We start from the raw sequence: 489 nt of genomic DNA, 5'->3' as shown, positions 1-489 counted from the left end.
CTCTTGTTCCTCTTTCAGGGTGAGTTCACATCCAGGCTACAGAGTGGCCAGAAGAGGAAGAGAAGACGAAAAGAGCCATTGTCGCCCCAGCAGGTTCTCGAGCTGCATGCTGGCATTCTTGGACTTTGTGCGTATGTGAGTGCTTTCCCATACGATGTCCCTGATATGATGCCAGAGGTGTTGGTCACCTTGAGCGAACATCTCAATGATCCACACCCAATACCGGTAAGCTCTTTTGATAAGGTAATGTGTAAAATGAAAATACTGACAAACAGTTGATATATGCTGTACTGTCTTAACTTAATAAACTTGTTTTATTACATGTATCCTCTGCTGTTGATAATGAATATGAAAGATTTCATGGGTTTTGGTTGTAGCCATATTTTCTTAAGAGTTCTTTTTCTTGATTGCTCACTGATTCATGACCTACAAAAAATTCAGCATATGAGAGAATTGATATCATGAGAGCTGTGATTAACCCTCCCCCCC

At 41.3% G+C, this 489-nt stretch overlaps 1 protein-coding gene across 1 annotated transcript in view; it reads left to right on the top strand.

Moving 5' to 3' along the window:
• Positions 1-489, top strand: part of LOC119594388 (proteasome activator complex subunit 4-like) — a gene marked incomplete in the record, with an annotated part of 28,225 nt that overhangs the window by 24,932 nt on the left and 2,804 nt on the right. Inside the window, 1 exon segment of the mRNA XM_037943450.1 lies at positions 19-225. Coding sequence (XP_037799378.1) covers positions 19-225 — 207 coding nt within the window.

This window comes from Penaeus monodon, chromosome 33 (genome assembly GCF_015228065.2).
Source record: "Penaeus monodon isolate SGIC_2016 chromosome 33, NSTDA_Pmon_1, whole genome shotgun sequence".
NCBI classification, from domain to species: domain Eukaryota; kingdom Metazoa; phylum Arthropoda; class Malacostraca; order Decapoda; family Penaeidae; genus Penaeus; species Penaeus monodon.
The sequence above is the reverse complement of the archived record's forward strand: the minus strand, read 5'-3'. Positions and strand labels throughout refer to the sequence as shown.